Below are 16,394 nucleotides of genomic sequence, written 5' to 3'. Positions count from 1 at the left end.
GAGCCGAGGAACTGCAGAACAAGCGGATACTTCTTCCTAACATGGTCTCCGAAACTAAGAGGAAACAATTCTTAATTCACAAAGGAACTTTAAAAAGGGCGGTGGGGAAGGGGTACGGGCAGGCCGTCTCTTCCTGGGACCCCTCGGCCAGCTTTGCCCTCGAAGCCCGCCCTCCAGCCTCCAGCGGGCTTCCATCGCTCCCCGTCCGGGCTCCTCCTCCCCGGGACGCCGTGAGGGCCGGAGCACGCGGGGGAGGCGGCGGCCCCGGGAGCGCATCCCGCGGGCAGGGCCAGCCCGGGAAGGGCCCCCGGCTCCGGGCCGCTCCTCCCTCCCGCCGGCCGCCGGGGCCGCAGCGCCGCCAAGCCCCGCCCGGGCGCCCCGCCGGGGGCGGCCCCGCTGCTCAGTGGCCGCCTGGGCCGTCGCTCAGGCGGCCGCGCCGCTGGCCGCGGGGATGGTGGGGCGGGCGCCGAGGGGCGCGGGCAGCGCCCACAGCCCGGACGGCGCCCGGCGGGGCGAGCCACGGCCGGCCAGGTCTGACCTCCCTTTCCTTGTCCCCTTCCCTCCCTTCGCGAGCGGGGCGGCGCCCGGGCCGGCCCCCGGCCCTTCCCGGCGGGGTGTCGCTGCCGGCGGCGGGGGCGCGGCGGGACGGCCGGCGCGGTGCCCCCCGGTGACACCGGCGGGCGGCGGGTGGCGGAGGGTAATGCTGTGTCAGATCCCCGCGGGGTGTCGGGTCACGGCGGGACCCCGGGCTGTCCCCAGGCGGTGTCCCCGTGGCCGGGGACTGGCGTGCCTGAGGTCCCGTAAGGTCCCGTAAGGTCCAGGCTCCTCCGGTCGCCTTGGCAGTGCCGCTGCCGCATCCCTGCCGTCCTCGCAAATACAGAAGAGCGAGAAGAACACAACTCCCAAACAAACGTGCAGAATTAGGATACTTTTGAGTTACGTACACGGCTGGCTTTCAGAATTTCCAGAAATTGAATTGGTACGTTGTGTGGTGTCACACTGCGACTTAAAATTGCTGTCCTCAGGAAAAGGACATAAAATCATCTCGCGTGCTTTAGTCTTGTTTGCTGCACGCATTTGACACTGGGAAGCCGAGCAGGCAGCGATGAGCTGGGAGGGGGCAGCCTGGCCCCTGAGGTCGGGGGGTTGCGGGGGTCTGCGCCCGGGGCTGGAGTGGGCGAGCGCTGACTGACTGCATCACTTCACGGGAAACAACCTCATCGATACCTAGGAGGCAGCAGAAAAAGCACTGGTAAATCGGATTCTGAAGGAAGTTTTAAATAGCGCAGGCAACAGTTTGTTTGAGCATAGAATTATGCAAAATGAGTCAAATGGAAAATAAAGTTACCAGTGTTTGGAGGTGAGTAAGGGCCTTGGCCAGCAACAAACCTGAGAATGACTTCGTTGATTCCTACAGAGGTCCATTTTATGTCTCATCATTTCCCTTCTCCAGTCCAATGTTTATGGCACCAAAAATATTTATAAGTGCTGAGTTTGGGTGAAAAGATGGAAGAAAGGGACTTGAAATTCAAGAGGTATGGCCCAAATGCATTTAGGCCAGTAAACATTGTAGGATGGTGAAGGGAATCCACTATGTACTGCACAAAACCACGCCTGTTGAAACTGAACTTTCCAAACTTTCTCCAGCAGAGAAAGGACATCCAGAACACGTGGACAGAATGTGAAGCGTTTCGTTAAACACTGCATTTTGTTAAAAACAGAGGAAAACACTGACAGTGTGATAAGGAATGTGTAATTTTTTTTTAACATGCTTCAAAAAGGTAGAACATTGTTCCCTCCCCCCTGAAATATATTTTGATAATTTCCGAGCAGACGGCAAAGAAAAGGAAATTATATCAAACCCTTTGGGGAAAATGTGACATTCTGACTTCTTGAAGCCTAGAAAGAGGTTTATAAACTTAAAAAATGAAAAAGACAAATTTAATCTTTCCAGACTTGTCAAACTTGTCTCAATTAATTTTTGATGACATAATTAGAACTTAAGGCTTTAATGTGCGCTTTTTTAGTTTACTTTTCAAAAGATTTAACTTTTTAAGACTCAGGGGAAGCGGAGGGCTTTGCGGTGGGAACTGGAGCAGGAAGAAGGGGCGGACTCTGTGTAGGTTGGAGTGCTGATTCAGACTACTCTATTAAGCCAAGAGAAGATGAACTCATTTTTATCCTCCCTTGGGGAATCAGACAAGAAACAGGAAGTCATTGATTCTAAGTAAGATCATTCATTCTGCAATTGTAAACAGTGTGTTATGTGCCTGTAAATATTTCCAGAACCCATTGGCTTGTTGGAAAATACAAAGTAAATTATTACAATCTCTAGCAAACAACCCACAATAAAAAAGAGTTATTTTCAGTCTTTTTATCCATAATGTTTATGCAGTGGAATATTAATGAGTTTGGACATTGAGAAACTACTTGGCTGGACACACTGTTCACTGCCAGAAATCCATCTACTCAAATGTTTTGTCTGTTGAAAGACAAACATTTTTAACTCCACCCTGTAATATTGCGCCCTACCAAAAAGCAAAATTTCTTTCATTACTTGACCTGTTTGTGTTTTCACAGCTACAAACACTGAAATATCCTGCTGTTAACCAGATGTTGGCCTCGTCCATTTCTGTTTTATGCAATTAGTTACAAAGGAAAAACCTAAAATATCCTAAGTACTTCTAAATATGTTGCCACTCCTCATTACTTAAGAGAGCGGAATCCAGATAAATCTGCAGCTGAAACGACTTCTTCCCTCCGAAACAGGAGAAGCTGCTGCTTGGCAGTGCCACCTTCCTCCCTTGAACAGAGGGATTCTAGACAAGCAGAGACGAGCACGGATTAGGGATGGGACAACAGTGAGCAACTTTCTTCCCTGACAGCCCAGGGAATTTTCTGCTAAGCTTAAAAGGAGAATGGCAAAAGACATCAGAGGTGTCTTGGTCACCTAGGAGGACAGCAATTGAAATGCTTGTGTTTAGACTGCGGGTGTTGTAGGATCGGCTTAGGAAACTATTTTAATAATGTACTTAAATCCTAGTGATTCCATGGGGATTCCTAAGTGGGAGATTCGTGGAAAAGGATAGTTGTAACCTCTGGCTTAGCAGCTTGAATCCCAGCCTGCAGGACCAAAGGAAGAAAGAGCGAAAAATGGAGCAGTTATCTTCAGACGAGTGATTGTGGTGAAAAGTTACAAACCTCAGTTTTTCTTTCCTAGTTTTCCTTCTAAGTTAAGGTAAGGAATGAAAGAAACAAGGAATTTAGGGTGTGAGAAAGGAAAGAAGGTTTTGAACCAGAGTTTTTCACTTGTTTAGTTAAAATGAACTTGAGAGTCACATGAGACATGGGAATTTAGAAGAGAAATAGAAAATATTACTGCAGCAAAGAAGAGTGACGGACTTTTTGGAATCTGGCTCATGACTTTGCTTTGTCTTGTGTTGCTTTTCCTTTTTTCTTCCTGTTGTCAGAAGCAACGGAGAAGATAAATTTGTAGGTCTTTTGTCTCCAGCTGAGGAGTTTCAAGTGGGGCTGCCTCTTCCAATGCAGGGAGGAAGGGAAGTGCTTGAAGCTGGGCTTCTGGAGGCCTGGGATAGTCATGGGAGGGGGGCTCTCAGCGGTGTCACTTACTCATCCATGCTAACTGTGTCAGGACTTGCAGTGTGGATATCTGTATTAGCCATAATCTTCCCTGTACCAGCCTCTTTCGTCACACTGAAAACTGGCTACTTGCCTTTCCTCGTCAGTGTCCCACTGTTCAGGTGACAAACATGCAATATAACCTTATGACTTGTAGTTCTTTTCTTTGTTGTGGTCTTCCAGCAGCCTTCCACTGAATGGTGTTTTTAACATGTTTATTATTTTTGAGATAAATTGGATACTTAGGAGCTATTCAGGCTTTATTTTCAAAGCCAAACCAATGTGTCCAGAACCCTGCAAAGGCCAGGCCTTTACTTAGCAAGGGAACTTGGACTGAATGGTAACATTCAGCCATGCACTCACTCTATTAAACTGTCTACAGATATTTGGAATACAACAGACCCCAGTCCTTCTCCCTACACACACATGATTTTCTTGGCTTCTCAGACTCAAACCATGATGAGCCAGCTCTCATCCTGAAAAATTTTTCCAGAAATGCTCATCCAGAAGGGCACTGAGGCTAATTTCCAGAAGGCACGAGCAGTTAAATGTGGGTAAAAGCACACATTTCAGACTGAAGCATGCCTGAACCAGGATGTCCTGAGATCTGCAACAGCTAATGCAAAAAGATTGTTTTTCACATGGGGGAGTCCATTAGAGACCATTTGCTCACCCACCTTTACATTTGGAACCAGAAACTCCCCTTCCATCTCATTAAGGATATTGAATTTTAAAGGCAATTTAATTAAGCAGAATTTTAAAAGGCTGTCAAAAGAGTGGTCTGCCGAACATTAAACTTACATAAAACCAAATGTGCTACTCACTCACAGGCAGTTCCACCTATGTAAGGCATCTGCTAAGCAAAAGCTTGGTTCCCTACAAGACTCTCCTGAGTAAGAAAGGATATATGCAGTAACTGAAGATTAAAGTGTGAGAAATGTCTCTGCTTATTAAGGAAAAATAATTGCAGCCACAGGACAATTAAAGAAATTAAAATACAATAAACCTAAATATTTTCAACACAGATTTAAGAATTTGATAGTAATGATAAGGGCCTCAGGAAACTAACATACTTTTACTGTGTTTTATAGAACTGTACTTGTATAAAATTTGGAGGCATTCTTGAGATTTATATAAAATGGGTTAGTATGCATATTAAAATAAAGTCAGACATTAAATACAGACTGAATTTGACATGGGGATTTTTTCCCTTTCTTTTTCCAGCATAAATATGGCTGAACTTTCAGAGCCGGAAGGTACTGTAAACTGGAAGGAAAGATGTTTAACTTTGGAGTCACAGTTAATGAAATTTCGTCTCCAGGCAAGCAAGATCAGAGAACTGTTAGCAGAGAAGGTAGGTCTCATGGGATGAATTTTAATGATGTATAAATTATTTTATTTTATTCTGGGGGTCGATCACAAGTCATGGTTTGAGATTACAAGATTTTTTAAGAAGGGGGAAAATAGCCTTTTACAAAAAAATATATGGAAACCATGTATGTTTTAATGCTGTGAAAGAATTTTACACATCAGAATTGCCAGCAAGAAATGAGAAATGTTCATTTTCAAGTAACATTGGCAACTCCCCTGCAGAAAAAAAATGTATCCAGTAATCACTTTTACAACACTGAAGTTAATATTCAACACATTTATTAAGTATTTGAGATTTAATTTAAGACACAGAAATCATCACAGAGAAAATCCAGAAGTAGTATTTTCCCCAGTATTCTTTAATGAATGATATAATTTACCAGACTTCATCTTCTTATAAAAAGACATACCCAGCTAGGGCTCATCATCTGAGTCTCTGGATCCAGAAAGTTGAAGAGTATTGTATAATTTAATTTGAAAAATATTGTTTAAATATTTCCTTTATTTTTCAATAGAGAAACATTTCACTTGGCATATTCAAATATGTGTATCCCAACAGCCAGTTGTAATTGAGCCCATATCTGAAATATAAAACCTCCACCATTTTATTTACCTGGTAATATTTTGACAGAACAAGACAATTAAAAGAATACAAGAGACAAAAGATCTTAGAGATTTATTGGAACTCTGTCATTGTTAGGACTCATTTCAGTGAAATTTAAATTATTTTTTTTTATTTTAGTAACTCTTCTATGATCTAAATTTTCCATCAATTGCTCCCCCTAAAGAAAAATAAAATTCAAATAACCTGATAGTATGTAAGCGAAAATACTTTTATTTTTTACATGTAAGTTAGTGGTTCTCTTTTGTGGATTTATCCTTTCTCCCTTTGAAGCTATAAATACATTTGATCTCCACATTTAGTCCTCTGTGAATCATTCCCACTTTACTATGTTTTGGTGGGAGCAAGAACTAAATAGTATTAAAGCAGGAAGAAACAGATATTTTTGCATTTACAAAGAACTCTGGACGATGTACAAAGTTCCAGATGTGTTACAGTCCTTTCCTAATAACGCTAAACATTGTTTCCTTTGACAGCTAAGTCGAAATTAACAATTGAGTATGTTTCCATGGAGATACCTATCTTAATTCCAGGATCTTACTCAAAGTCCTTTAGATCTCTATGTTATGTGTCATCTATTATTTTATTGACTGCCCACTAAATTTTTAAGGACATGCATGTAAATTTTGCTTGTCAGAAAGCTTCTCTTTTCCTGAGTCACAAAATACCACCAAAACTCTTGTCACTTCACTGCTCAGTTGGCCGTCACCAAATGTCTCCCTTGAACCGCAGTGAACCCTCAAGAGATCTCTGCAGATCTCCCCTGACAGCTGCTGGGCACTGTAGGAAGTAACCAATAATGTACAATTTATATTGAGCCCTTTTTGTAATTCATGGAGGGACATTCCCTCTTACCCCATGGCTTTTTATTTCCTTAAAACGCTTTGCAAAATTCAAATTATTATAATAACCAGACCCTCCCTATCTTCAGCCTTGGTGATCCCCTCAACACTTCATTAGCTTTGTAAGCAAACACCTCTTTTTAAAGGCCACTTTAACTCTTTCTTTACCTATAATACTTATCCACATACACCCTAATTTTGGTGTTACATTTTCTACTAATTTGTTTACTACAGACATCAAACTTACAGGCCAATTGTTGGTTCAACTGTGTCATCCCGTTCTTCACTGAATAAAATTCGGCATTTTATTACTATTCATTTTGTCTATTCATGGCCTTATTTGTTCTATGGAGACACCCAGCCTCAATTTGAGATGGAAAAAAAACAGAGTAAAGAAACTTAGGTTTTCTGTATTAGACTTGTTTTCATTAAATACGAATGAAAATTTATAGCAGGATAAAACAACTTAAAACAAAAAACGTTTTTCATAATACTAAATTCCACTGAAATTGTATTCTTACAGTTAGTACTCCAAATACTTCTGCTTTGGCATAACTAAAAATATTGCTCTTAGAAAGCAGTGTTGTTGAAAACTCTTTCATTTTTTCCTAATCTTGCCATTTTTTTGTATGGCAAACTCTCCTTGAAGATGCATTGCAGAATATTAGGTTTGGGAAGAATAATGAACTGTGCAAAAGCCATCCTTTGAAATTTCATTTAAGAATTAAAAAAAAAAAAAAATGAAGAAGGAAAACTACCTGTGCCTTTCATTGTAGTTAGCAAGGCTCAGAGATGAGCAAGTTGTTATCATCAGTCTTGGGGAAGAATATCCATCTAAGAGTACAATCCTGGCTGCTATAATACTGATCAGGTCACTGGATGCCTGCACAGTCAGAGGTGTTAGGTCAGGGATGTCTGTTCTGTCTCTTTACCCCATCTGGATTGCTGCATTTTGGAATGGAAAGTGGTTAAACACTGGACATGACTTTCCCAGCAACCTTCTAGCAGCCATTACTACCAAGTTTTATGCAGCTGCTGCTGAATGTAGTTTTGGCAACCAAAAAGTTAAGGTTCATGAACAGTACTTCACAAAACTACATAAGTTTTTAAAAAGATCTTAGAAATTTGAATGCTTGCTATTTGACTTTTCACTTTGTTCCTTTACAGTTTGCATTTACAGGCTCTTAACTGCTAGAAATACACTCTTAAATTAATAGCAATGTATGCATAATCATATAATTTCAAATATCGACATAAAAAACCCCAAACAAACAGAATAAGATGGATATAACCACAAGTCTTCAGCACTGTGTTCAAAATAAAGTATTCAAAGGCAAATTAATTTCTCATCTGTGAGAAATATGACTCTGAAATAGATTAAAAAGCTTGTGATTTTGTTATATTACTGCCCTCTTACTTTCCTTTGCCTTACTGTTCTCAGAAATTTTAGAAAAAGCAAAGTGATTACAGGAGTTACATGGGAGGAACATTTTCTTTTGAAGACCACAGGTCCAACACAGTATTCAGCTGGGAAAATTTGACTTAATACTCTCCAGAGCAGAGCACTAGCAAACTTCATGAAAAATGATCCTTTTCCTTACTGTGCCACTTTTTTAAATAAAAAATCTTTCACTCACAAACTGGAATTCAGTTGGGACATGTATCAAAGTCTGGTCAGAGCTTAATGAAACTTGATCGTATTCATCTGCAAATATCCAAATCTGCAATTTGGCATAATTCAAAAGCAACCATTTTCAAAATAGGCAGTAAAGTCTTCAGACGTATTTCTGAGTTGATTTCGTTTGCCAATAACTCAGTAGTTACTTTTTCACGTTTTAATTTTTGAAATTATATAGACAGTTCTCAGTCTTGGTTAAAGAAAAGATACACTCACACTAGTTTGAAATTGAACTGCGTGGAATTATTACTCAAAAATATATTTGGGAAATAGTAAAGGGAGTAATGAAGACTCAATTGGCCAGTAGTTGATGGTCATCCTGATACTAATGACAGAAGAATAATGCAGCTGATATCAGGCTTTTTAGGTGCTTTCTGGATTTGTTACTTGTTATAGAATGAAAGACACTGGCAAAGTTCAGAAATAATTCTCACTCTTACTTTGATTAGCGCAGATCTTTATTTGTGGTTTTGTTTACAATCATCTCTACTCTATGAAATGTGTACTGAAACACTGAACAATAGCAGCAGACAGCGTTCCACTTCAAAACAGCAACAAAATCACAGCACTGTGGTGTGACAGATGTAAAACCCTGTGGGTATTACACTATGTAATTGTTGTAGAAAACAGAGTTACGAATGATACTGTGACAAAAACAGGGAGTCTGTGCAGGAAGATAAGAGAAATGGATTGGTTGGTGGTAATTGTCCAGCCTTCCTCCTCTGCCTGTGTTTGAGAGGGATCTCCTCAAGACACTACCAGGGAAAGGCGTTTACATCCCATTACCGCTGTGTGTATGACTTGCCAGAAACTGCCACTGAGTTCTTCCCCTTATACTTGTTGTATAACTTAGTCTAGAATCAGATTTAAATGAGGCATGTCTTGAATCTAACCAATATTTATGTATGATCCGTGTGAGCCTGTAAATGTATTCAGGCTGGATTAATTGAAGTACTTATTTATACGCTAGAAATCAAAGACCTTTGCAAAGTTATCATATTTAATAGTGTCCCTGCAAATGAATGAAGAATTAACATGAAAAGTCTTGAGTATAATATTCTAACAGATGTGCTGTGATTCAGAAAAAACAAACTATTTAATGTGTTCTGCAAGTTTAGGAAGTAGTCATCCTTGAAACTCAGTTGAGGAGTTTGAGAAATTTGCATTGTAAATGTGTTGCAGCAGTACAGCTACCAGAGCTTACATTTTTTACTGAGCTTGAGGAGGAGAGAGAGAAGCAAGGGAATATACAAGTGTTTTCAGAAAACTTAATCCATTCCCTGTTGTTTGTTTGTTTTTAATATTTTTTTCATTTTGCCAAGTGGAGTCTATATTTATAAATGTAACGTGCAAAGAAAGAGACCTTGTTGGAGTTTTAAGCAGAAGCTGCTGCTGTAAGTGGGAGAGGTCTTTACAGGAATTTAAGGAATGATGTTAGAAAGTATCCTAGTACGCCAAATTTAGGATGGCTGTGAAACTGAGCTTTAAGCAGAAGCCTGTATTTTAATGCAGCCTGAGTCTTACGTATGTGAAGAGGTTACAAAAAACACTTTGTTGAGTAAAAGATTACATGTTTCTACTACAAGTTTAGCTTCCAGCTGGCATTTCAAGTCACAGGAAAAGTTGGTGACCTTCATTCTTTTCACAGTAACTGCATTTTTCACCCAGAATATGCATGCAACATAAGGTATAAAGTTGATGTTCTTCCTACCTCTAAAAAATCATTTTATTAGGAGAACTACGTAGCTGTGTTAAATTCCCACTTGGGCAGCCTCCTCTGAATTTCATCAGACCCCGTAGGGACTGAATATGGCACTAACTCCAATGCTGCATTATGGGCTGTCCAATAATACTCAACCTTCCTATGAATGTCTCCAAGTTTGTTTCCTGCAGTGTTGAGGGTCATTATGTTATGCTTTAAGTGGTTTTCAACAAATAGAAATGATTGTGAGAGAGAATTATTTTCATGTGTACATTGTTTTAACCTTCCATTTGGGTATTATCTGTATACATGCTCAGCTGGCAATAAGTGTGTACATCACAAATGTAATATTATTTTACTTTCTGAACGGATTATGAAAATTGATTGATAATCAGTTTTTAGGCTAAATACTATTTTCAATTGATTCCAAGGCATAACACATTTGGGACTTTGTCTTACAAACCAGAAGCTAAATCCATGTCCCACTGTATTTTTATTCCTTTCACGATCCTATTTATGGTATGTCATTTGACATTTGAAAACGAAGCAGATGCGGTCTGTTTTGTTATCTCTGGCATGGCAATTTCATGTTTTATGTTTTTGGAGGAAAAGTCAGAAACACGGTGGACTTACACAGTGATTGCCAATATAAAAATTGGAAAAAAACACAATGAGTATTTCCAAAGGATTATGAAGGGTAAAGAGAAACAGAATACAATTGAACAAAAAATATTCAGCTGAAGGTTATGTTTCAGTATTTAGTTATCCTTAAAAATCTTCTCAATGTGGGGAATAATTCAGTTGCAATTAGCAAGGTACACATAGGAGAAAGCAAGAAGAGTGAAGGAGAATAAAAGTTTGTATGACTAGAGTAGTAGGTTTGTTTGCACCTTTTTAACCCCTACACGTTTTTCTTAGAGTTTCATTTTTATCCCTTGTCTGTTATTAAGTTTATGCTATGCCTTTTTAAAATGGTGGAGCTTTTTTTTGTTTTGTTGTTTTTGTAGTTCTTAAAACTACATTCTTTCTAAGGAGGTTGAAAATGGAAAAAAAAAAAAGAAAGAAAAAAAACAAACCCAAAAGAGAACTCAGGAAGCAATAAATTAGTTGTTCTTGTAGAGGCGTGGCTGGGTAATGGCATGAAGAGCACAGCCTTTGCTGTGAGGCCAGAGGATTAGTATTTCCTCTCTTGGGGGGATTCGCTTCTGTTCCAGCCCACCTGAGATGGGGAAGTTGATGGAAGTTGTGGAAACTGTGATAGTGGGTCTGTGCCGATCTAACACTTGTTTAGCATTTCACTTATAGGAACTACAAAATTTTTTTCTCCATTTTTGACGGTGAGAACTCTTTTTGCTTATTTAATTTTCATTCCCTGGGAGTGTACTTTCTTGCTTTAATTACCTGTTGTCCTGTCTCTAAAGTGCAACATGCTGCCTTATATATATTTCTGGAATGTCTTGCTCCTTTACCATGGGTTTCCAAAATGTCCTGTACACTTCAATGTCATGAATAAATTCAGTTTCAGTCGTGTTGGCCGTGAGTGGTACCTTTGTTTCTCAAGCCATCACCTCTGATCACCTCTGTTTCAGGTGGATGCTCATGTTGTGGCTCCAATCAGAAGCCACAACTCAGTGAGACACAAGTAGCAGAATTTCCACAATTGCAATACAGTGATCAGTACAAAACAAAGCAGATGAGCAACCAGTTCTTGATGTTTGTCTTTTTCACATTAAGCACTATATGAGACGTCTTTTTCCTTGCCTGCCAAAGTGCTTTGGTTCCTTCTTCCCTCTCACTGAACAGTATCTTCACTCCTTTCAAGATTTTGAATACCATGACAATGTCTGTGCTAAGAGGGGCCATCTGCCTAATTTGTGTTTGATTGTGTCTCTGCAATTTAACTGTAAAGACAAGGTCTGAGTTGGGAAAGATGACTGCCAGAAAGAGGGAATTTCCTAGTGTTTTACCAGGCTTCGGAAAGTTCTGTGACTGACATTGAGAAAAGCAGTTACTGAGCCAGCATTACATGCTACTAAGTTGTCCTTCACTACACTGCTTCCTCAAATCCTGCTGCTGAATTTAATTTTTTTAGATCTGTATATTTGCTAGCAGCTGTCCTAGACTACCAATTCTAGAAGAGTGCCCTCTCTGGGATTTTCTGTTTTATATTTTTAACTTACATAATTCCCAAAGAAATCATTAATTTTATTACAATGAACTCAGCTGAGGTGTGAAAAATTGTTTTTTTATATGTACTTTTCACTCATTTAATGACCACTAGAAAGCCTTTTGAGCCAAATGATTCTTAAAATCATGTTTAAGTATTGAAAAGAACTTGAAAGAAGTAAAATAACTCAGTAGTAAAACTGGTCTCATCAAGGAGAGCAATAGAAATTTTGAGCCCGTTTTTTCATTTTGGAAACTGAGCAAATAGAGACTGATAATTTTTGGAGATTTCATTTTGTTCTAAGGAAAGGCTTTTGTGCCAAGCACAGTTCGTAGGAATGAGCTGAATTGCTAAAAAGAAGGTGTAAGAGAAGCTTTCAATGAAGAAGTGACTTTAGCCTGCCTAGGAGAGCAGTGCCAGAAGTTGCTGTAGTTCGACATGAACAGGATTGTGGTTCTGCACATGCAGATTGTAGAACTGCTGGTCCTCTGCACAAGTGGGTATGTGTCTCTTTGCGGTGTGTGCACACATAGATGTAACTTTGGCATCAAAGAATCAAATTGTGCTTACACTTCATACATTTGTGTGACAGAGAAAGACAAAATTAAAAGGAATTGGTTAGATGGCAGATTTGCAGAGGAATGGTTGACAGTGTTCATGAGAAGAATTGTGGCCTTTTAACTGTTAATTTGTATTAAAAATGAAGAAGATGGGAGAAGGAAAACCATGGGTGAGCGCTGGAAATTGGCAACTTGCAAACTGCAGAGTTGTGAGCCTAAGGTGTGTTGCAGTTAGTCAGAACCTAGGTGAGCATTCAAGGAAGATCTGAGGGAAATACAAGGCTGTAGCTTTCTGAATTTAAGCCAGGTGAATAATTTTTGATCTGAAGTTGTTTTGGCTTTTTTTTTTCAAACTGTAAAATTTCATATGTGATACATGCTTGGTCTCTAAGTAGCCAAAGGAACATTTGAGCCCCATTGAGAAGTAGCCTTTAGCATTAGTCCTTTTGGGGAGATGTGTGACAAAAAGAAATTACTTTCAGAAAGCAATTCTTCATTTTGAGGACTAAAAAACTGAGTAGTATTTTTATAGGTTTCATTCTAGGGAAAAGCTATTGTGCCAAAATATCCATTTTTCACTGAAGGCATATTTAATTTTATAAATAAAGGTGGGTCTGAAGTATCACTTCCTAGATTATCTAACAAAACGCATTTCTACTAATAAGTTAAATGCAAAGCTGTTCTATTAAAGATAAGTCTCTCTAAGTATTGTATTCCCTTTGGGATAAAAAAAATCAGCCAATAAAGAACAAGTATTTCTTCCCCAAGACATGAGCTCATTTCTTCTTTACAAATTATCTTCTTGTTTATTTTTCCTATGCAATGTTTGTATATTTATTTTACATCTCTTTTCTTTAGGTGTTTTGTCTATATGGCTTAATTAGGTCATATTTTAAAGTTTGTTGTAGCTTATAAAGATCTACCACTGCCCTTATAGAGAGAACATAATACAAACAAGAGAAATGTCAAGGCAGAAGGAATAATGTTAGAAAATACGGATGGAACATAGCTAGTCAGCTTTTTAATAAATGAGTTACAGAACTAGGAGAAATCTTGCTGTATTTTCCTAAGCCAAATAACTAGAAGAGAGAGCTTTTTGTGAAAAGGGTAAGTCATGCTTCTAGAACAGTTTTACCATTGCTTTTAACTAAAAATATGTGCAAAGCTTTATATGATTGGGCGCAGCATATTGTAAAACATGAAAACTGGTTGTCATCTAAGCCATTGAGAGTCATTTTAAGAAGTACTAACTTTTCTTCTGGAAATGCAGAGATTTGTTGAAACATTTGGGTCTAAACATAAAAATACAGAATCAAGAGGTGAAATTTTGGTTAGATGTAGAGCTGTGGAATAGCTAGCAGGCATATTCTTCAAACAATTTAAACTTACCAAGTATCACAGACACACAAAAACCCCCCAGATCTTGTCTTTGTAGCTTCTATTAGAAGGCAGTTCTAAAACCTTTTTTACTCAATGTGAAAAAATGAGTGTCTTCTAGTTGCCAGCCTGTGTGTATTCATCACCTGTTTATATCTACTGGCACCTTTGGAAGACAGTTGTAGGTGTGTTTAGCCTTCAATTGCTTCTCCTATTTCTTTATTTATAGAAGCAACCATATACCCATGTCTCTGGTTTTGGTAAGTCCTGTGTGGTGTGAGGACTGGTAGTTCACTGTATCTAAAAATGGACAGATTTACTGCCTTTTTTTTTTTTTTTTTTTTTTAAACGGGGAACATTATTTTTCAGCCACAGATGGTTTGTGCTTTTTTCCCTCAGATGATGAAGATTTGAAAAATTGAAGGAAAACAACAGACTCTAAACATATCATTCTCAAATCACTGGAAGTTCTGCATTTCATCAAACAAACCGTTCTGCATTTCATCAGACAAACTATTAAGAAACATTGGGTTTTAACTAATTCTTCCTTTTTAAAAACTTTGACCTACTATCAACATGTTTTGAAAGGCATACAGAGAAGTGATGCTTTTCTTTTTGTTCATAATTGGTTGTATTTTTCCTATATGCATTTCAAAAAGATTTCCAGAAAGTCTATATGATACAACTGTGTTGTTTATAATATTAAAAACTAGGAGACACAGTAGTATGCACTGATTATAATGTAAATTTCAAACATGAATGAGATAAATTATGTTGAATGTTGACTTGGATAAAAAATAGGAGTTTTTTCCTATGTATAACAAACATGTTTCAGATTTCAAAAAGAAACTAACTACAACAATTTTCAGTTTTTTAAATAAAATGTTCCCTTTTAAATTATTAAATAGCTATTTCAAGTAACAGGAAGGTTATCATTTTAATGCTGTAATTTCTCTGTAATACACACTACAGGAATAATGATCTCTATATTTAGGTATAGAAATAAAAGTATATCTACACATATATGCATAAAAAAGTTGTATTTTTGAAATCTGTGAATGAAGACTTTTGAGTTTATACACTTTGCTGATTTCATGTAATATGTGCTTTACTCAAATTAAAATTTCTTTACTTGTGCAAAAATATATATGTTCAACCCTTCTGAATACAGCCAAGAAACTTCCAGGTGACCCTTGAAAAGGAATCACTTTATGATTTGCCTTTGTATTGTAAAAAATTCCCAGTGCCTGTGTGTTGTACTTCAATGTCCAGACCTCCAAGGCAGTACACCTCTGCTTTTATTGCTGCTATGTTTCTTCAAAGCATTCACTATTTATGCACATGTGGCATTTCTCTGTTCATTGTTTGAACAAAAATAGCTCAATCTGATGAGTGTCAGATGTAGAGTAGTTATTTCCTTACTAAGTTTAAAACCAAATCTGTTTCTAACAATAGAAACTGTTTTCTATAATTCAGTAATTGATGCAGCATGCACTAATCTGTTTTCTGGAAATTGTAAGAGGATTTTTCACTTAAAGACAGAAGGAGAAAGTGCAGGTTAAAGTAGCATCTGTTCTTCTGTATCTGTGTTCTCTCGTCAATATGCATCTATTTTTTTTTATATTAAAGACTGTAAAATAAAAATCAGTATAGATTATGACAGGACATCTCTGAATTCTAAATGAATTTGCACCAATCCAATGTGGGTGACAAGAACAATTCCTTACAAGAGTTCTGTTGAACTGGGGCATTATTTCAAGTTACCTTGTTTGGGACACGATAGAAAATTAGTCCTAAATATATTTCACATGCCAAATGTTATCAATAACATCATGTTTCTCTTGGGAAGCCACCTTTATGCCAGTTGGTCCTTTACAGACAGTAGTTCATTGGAGCAATGTCTCACCTAAAACATTTTGATCCAGTGATGCTGGCAATTTGCTGAGGTGTATACACAAAGAAGTTGGTGGGACAGAGGTCTGGTTCAACGGATCTTTCTTTTTTTTAAATGACATTCTTTGTAAAGTCAGAGTTTGTCGTCGCTATTCAGGATGCTGCCACAGGTGGGAGTTCTTCTGCATCTGACATTTGTGTCTAAGCATGGATATGGCTGCTGTTACCTGCCACATCCATCTTCAGGTTAAGGATTTTTTTGTGAAGTTTTATTTGAGGATTTTAAGCTATCAATGCGTGGTCTGAAATGGCCTTCATAGTCTTCGGGTAAAGTGGATTTAGCATGGCATTTTATTCTTGATGAGTTCAAAGCATGATTTGATTTAAGTCATCAGCTATTCAACCAGTCTCATATTTCTGCCTTCTCTCAGTAATGCTGTGATCACTGTTGAGAAGCTTGTCACTCACTTAAGAAGAAGGCTTCAGGTTAGGTTTTGTTTGTGAAGAAAAATTCTTAGCTTGGAACAGTTCCAATCTTTTGCC

At 38.5% G+C, this 16,394-nt stretch overlaps 1 protein-coding gene across 2 annotated transcripts in view; it reads left to right on the top strand.

Annotated features, from left to right (window-relative positions):
- Positions 1-427: 427 nt before the first annotated feature.
- Positions 428-16,394, top strand: part of PLEKHH2 (pleckstrin homology, MyTH4 and FERM domain containing H2) — a 56,240-nt gene continuing 40,273 nt past the window's right edge. The window contains exons 1-2 of one of the 2 annotated variants that reach the window (XM_066178510.1): positions 428-531; positions 4,864-4,993. In XM_066178510.1, coding sequence (XP_066034607.1) covers positions 452-531; positions 4,864-4,993 — 210 coding nt within the window. In that variant the 5' untranslated portion in view covers positions 428-451. Of the gene's footprint in view, positions 532-721; positions 980-4,863; positions 4,994-16,394 lie in introns of those variants that run through there. The other variant, XM_066178511.1, reaches the window with a different exon arrangement.

Source organism: Chamaea fasciata, unplaced genomic scaffold (genome assembly GCF_029207755.1).
Source record: "Chamaea fasciata isolate MVZ Bird 193981 ecotype frontalis unplaced genomic scaffold, bChaFas1.0.hap1 SCAF_3, whole genome shotgun sequence".
Taxonomy (NCBI): Eukaryota; Metazoa; Chordata; class Aves; order Passeriformes; family Sylviidae; genus Chamaea; species Chamaea fasciata.
The sequence above is the reverse complement of the archived record's forward strand: the minus strand, read 5'-3'. Positions and strand labels throughout refer to the sequence as shown.